At 32.7% G+C, this 4,537-nt stretch overlaps 1 protein-coding gene across 1 annotated transcript; it reads left to right on the top strand.

Moving 5' to 3' along the window:
- On the top strand, positions 1 to 898 carry LOC18101165 (cytochrome P450 81D1). The gene has a single exon (XM_006380618.3). It carries the CDS (start codon positions 288 to 290, stop codon positions 840 to 842), a length of 555 nt encoding a protein of 184 aa, XP_006380680.1. The 5' UTR covers positions 1 to 287; the 3' UTR covers positions 843 to 898.
- The last annotated feature ends 3,639 nt before the right edge of the window (positions 899 to 4,537 follow it).

Raw genomic sequence — 4,537 nt, 5'->3', positions numbered from 1 at the left:
AATGGCTTCCTATAGAAGTTTGTCCGTGTTGTTGGAGTTTTTTGGAATTAGCTCAATGAATAAGAGAGCCTCTTTATACAGTGAAAAATGTAGAAGTGCATAATAAGAAAAACAACCCAGAGAAGTTTTTAGCAATTTTCATTATTTAGTGTCAATAACATATTCTTTTTTTCGTTTCAAGAAATCATTTTAAAAAATAATTTTCAATATCTCTGTTTCCAATCATCATTTTACAGGTAATGCTAGGAGCAGGTACTGATACATCAGCAGTGACATTGGAATGAGCAATGTCCAACCTACTCAACAATCCGAACACATTGAAGAAGGCTAGAGATGAATTGGACACCCAAGTTGGAGAAGAATTCTTGCTGGACGAAACCCATCTCTCGAAATTACAATATCTCCAAAATATCATCTCTGAAACCCTACGGTTAAATCCAGCAGCTCCACTTCTGGTTCCTCACGAGTCATCAGAAAGTTGCAGTGTTGGAGGATACAATGTTCCTCGTGACACAATCTTACTGGTTAATGCATGGGCTATACATAGAGATTCTACAGTCTGGGATGATCCAACCAGTTTTAAACCTGATAGATTTGACAACGAAGGAGAGGATCGTAAGCTCATAGCATTTGGGTGCGGTAGAAGGTCGTGTCCTGGGGCAGGCTTAGCACAACGAGTAGTGGGTTCCACGTTGGGGTCATTGATCCAATGCTTTGAATGGAAAAGGGTCAGTGAGAAGGAAGTTGACATGACAGAAGGAAGAGGGATAACATTGCAGAAAGTAGTGCCTCTGGAGGCCATTTGCAAATCACGTCCTATCATGGATAGGATTTTGTGTTGAGGTGTTTTAGCACGCATGCTATTTATTATATATAAGAGTGCGAAACTTTGTTGTAATCCTCTTCAAGTTTTAACTCCTGGGTGAATGATTTGGTAAATCCATGTACTCTATATTTTGTATCTAAAAGATTTTTCACTATTTTTATTTTATTGTCAATTTAATATATTATATTTTCATCATATTCTTTTGATAGTTGATGTTACTAAGGCTCCGTTTGTTTGCAGGAAAGTTGTTTCCTTTTGGAAAGTGAATTCCGGGGAAAGTGAATTCCTGGAAAACACTTTCCAGTGTTTGGTAATATTATAGAAAATGAACTGGAAAACACTTTCCAGTGTTTGGTTGTGTTATGGAAAATAAACTGGAAAATAATTTATTAATGAATTAATTTTTTTCTCAAGTTTATCTAATATATATAAAATATTTAATATAAATATTTAATCACTTACAATAAAAAAATAAAATCTAAAAAATATAATGATGAATTTTTTTATTATAATATATATATGCATACATAGCTTATTTTATAAAATATAACTATATATGTCATATCATATTATATAGAAATAAGCTTGTGAAATATTTTTTAAGTAAAACCTATTACTATATTTTTTTTTTCAATTTTAAGAACTTATAATCAAACACTAATCATGAATTAATATAGCAAAATAAAACAATAATTGTGGCAAAAAAATCATACTTTTTAGTGTTATCAACATTTTTGTATTTGATTATGTTAATTCCCCTTATTAAACAATTTTATGTGTTATCAATTATGCTGAGTTTTCCTCTTCGGTTTCGGTTTTTCCTCTCTTCCCCTGACATCCCCTTCCCATCCCCTTCTTCGGTTTTTTCTCTCTTCCCCTGTATCGGTTTCTCCCCTTCCCCTGTCATCCCCTTCCCCTTCCCCTTCTTCGATTTCAGTTTTGGTTTCTCTCTTCCCCTGTCATCCCCGTTTTGGTTTTGGTTTCTCTCTTCCCCTATCATCCCCTTCCCCTTCCCCTGTTCGGTTTCGGTTTCCCTCATCCCCTTCCCCTTCCCCTTCCCTTTCCCCTTCCCCTGTTGGGTTTCGGTTTCGGTTTCGGTTTCTCTCTTCCCCTGTCATCCCCTTCCCTTCCCCTGTTTGGTTTCGGTTTCTCCTTGTTCGGTTTCTCTCATCCCCTTCCCCTTCACCTGTTCGGTTTCGGTTTCTCCTTGTTCGGTTTCTCCCATCCCCTTCCCCTTCCACTGTTCGGTTTCTCCAGGTTTCTGTCATCCCCTTCCCCTTCCCGCTCCTCCTTCACAGTTCTCTTCTCTCTCTCCCCCGACTACTTCTACTGGGACTTGAAAAAAAGAGAGCAAGGGTTGATTAATTCCTTGATATGGTGGCTAACCGGGGACAGGGAAACTGGGTAGGGAATGCTTTTTGCTGGGGAAGTTTGGCCATTTTGCTTTGATTGATTCATAGTAATCTTCAGGGTAGGGATTTTGCTTTGATTTGTGGTTTGTTTGGTTCTGCCGGTTCTGCAGGATGTGAGTGAGGAAGAATGGAAATGATGCAATTGTTGTTGCGTCCCAATTGTTGACGAAAAGAGAGACCGTGATTTGAGCATGTGAGAACAATGTGTGTAATGAAAGAAAAGGAAAGTGTTTTCCGGTTCTTCTCAAAAGGAAAACACTTTCCTTTGTTAAAGTTGTGTTTTCTGTGTTGACCGGAATTAAGTTTCCGTTGACTAGTTTTCCATGTTGTTGCCAAACATGGGAAAACAAGGAAAGTGAATTCCAGGAATTCACTTTCCTGCAATCAAACACGGCGTAAAGCTTTTAAAAATTAACATATGTTCATGAAATTTCTTATATTATAAATTTTGGTCCTTCAAATTTCTTGAAAATTTTCTTTTGACCCATGCATTTTATTTTTCTTACCAATAAATCTTTAATCGAAAGTTGTTTTCATTGTATTTTAAAGTGAATATAATATAATACTTGAATGAATTTTTCAAAGAGTCCCTAAATGTTAAATCATAAATTTAATCAAAGCTATTCAAATAACTTAAATAGGTTAGATGAGGAAAGTAGGAGTTAAGTAGTTTTAATTTTTTTTTTTTATAATATCATATATCTATTATTGGTGTTAGCTAGGTTATTAAAGTGTTTTGATGTTGATTTTTATTTCTTTTAGTTTATATGATATAATGGGAATTTCCTCTCTTTTTTTTTAATTTTTTTATCCACAAGGAAAGATCGACGTTACTGTTATTACAACATTTCAGATGAAATATTATCTTTAATATGTATTTTTCTCTTAATTTAATTGCCATAAAATATTCTAATTGTTTTTACAAATTTTTTTAATATCTATCCTTAAAAATAAGAGACTTCCTATCTATCTATAAAAATGCAAATCCAAGTAAAAATATTGTTAATTTAACAAAACCTTGAAGAAAGCTTGTCAACATAATTTTAATTTCATTTTTTTTAGAAGAGAATTATTAAGCCTACATCGGTTTTAACTTAGGAAAAATGTAAAATAAACTAAAATTTAAGTTTGATGATAACATGAAAAAATTTATTGTCTTTGTTATTAAAATTGTTTTAAAAGAGCATGTTAAGTTTACGTCGGCCCTTATAATGAAGAGACACGTAAAAAGGATTTTTTTTTAATAAAGCTCGAAGTCAACTAGAAGACACATCTACTAAACTTAGAATAAAAACTCTCAAATTTTAATTATTACGAGCATGGTTTATTATTTATAATTATTCATACATGCATTTTCCATGATTCACTATTAGAACCCTAAGAGACAAATGATTTTATATATTCATTTCTTTTACATAGACATCTTAACATTCCAAGGATGAGTGCAATGGCTACATATCCCCTTAGCAAAATATGGACCCTACTCACTAAAATTAGACATCTTCAGCCAAAATATATATGGACCCTACTCACTAAAATTAGACATCTTCAGCCAAAATATATATGGACCCTACTCACTAAAATTAGACATCTTCAGCCAAAATATGGACCCTACTCGCTAAAATTAGAGACATCTTCAGCTTTGTTGTTCTAATGCTATAGATCGATAACGAGTGGGAACAAGAGTTGGGGATTCAGTCATCCAGACCAAAACTATATGAATCTCAAAACTATATTATTAAGACTTCTTCTTTTCCTTTCATCCTTGAGTTCACATCTAAAAGAGTTATTCCATACAACTATTTTGTTCCCAAGACCGGATGATGATGATACTTCTCATAATCTAATTTTGGATTCTGCAAAATTATTTTATGAAAGAAAATACTTTTTATTGAAGAATAAAAAATAATAAGAAAATTAAAAAATATATTTTCAGGACAAAAAGAGATAAGCATTCGAGTTGAAAAAGATCAAAATATGAGAAGAATAGCCGAATTAAAATGTTTTGAAAAGAAGAGATGAAGGAAGAAAATTGAAGTTAAAATCCAAACTTGACAACAATTGGAAGAATTAATTAAGTTTAAGAACTTAATTAAACTTCTAATGTGTTTAATTGACTTATTTAAGGATTTAATTGAAAAATAATTAAGTTTGAAAGTCAATTGGACAAAAATTAAAAGAATTAATTAAGTTCAATGATTTAATTAAACTTCTAATGGGTTGGGAGGATTCGATCAAGGACTTAATTGAAGAAAAATCAAGTTTGAAGGCCTAATTCAGATCATTTTGCAAAGATTAG

Source organism: Populus trichocarpa, chromosome 7, assembly GCF_000002775.5.
Source record: "Populus trichocarpa isolate Nisqually-1 chromosome 7, P.trichocarpa_v4.1, whole genome shotgun sequence".
NCBI classification, from domain to species: domain Eukaryota; kingdom Viridiplantae; phylum Streptophyta; class Magnoliopsida; order Malpighiales; family Salicaceae; genus Populus; species Populus trichocarpa.
Note: the sequence above shows the minus strand (reverse complement) of the source record. Positions and strands in the feature narration are given on the sequence as shown.

Coding starts and splice junctions, on each gene's coding strand:
- LOC18101165 (XM_006380618.3), top strand. CDS start 288: ATGTCCAACCTACTCAACAATCCGAACACATTGAAGAAGGCTAGAGAT.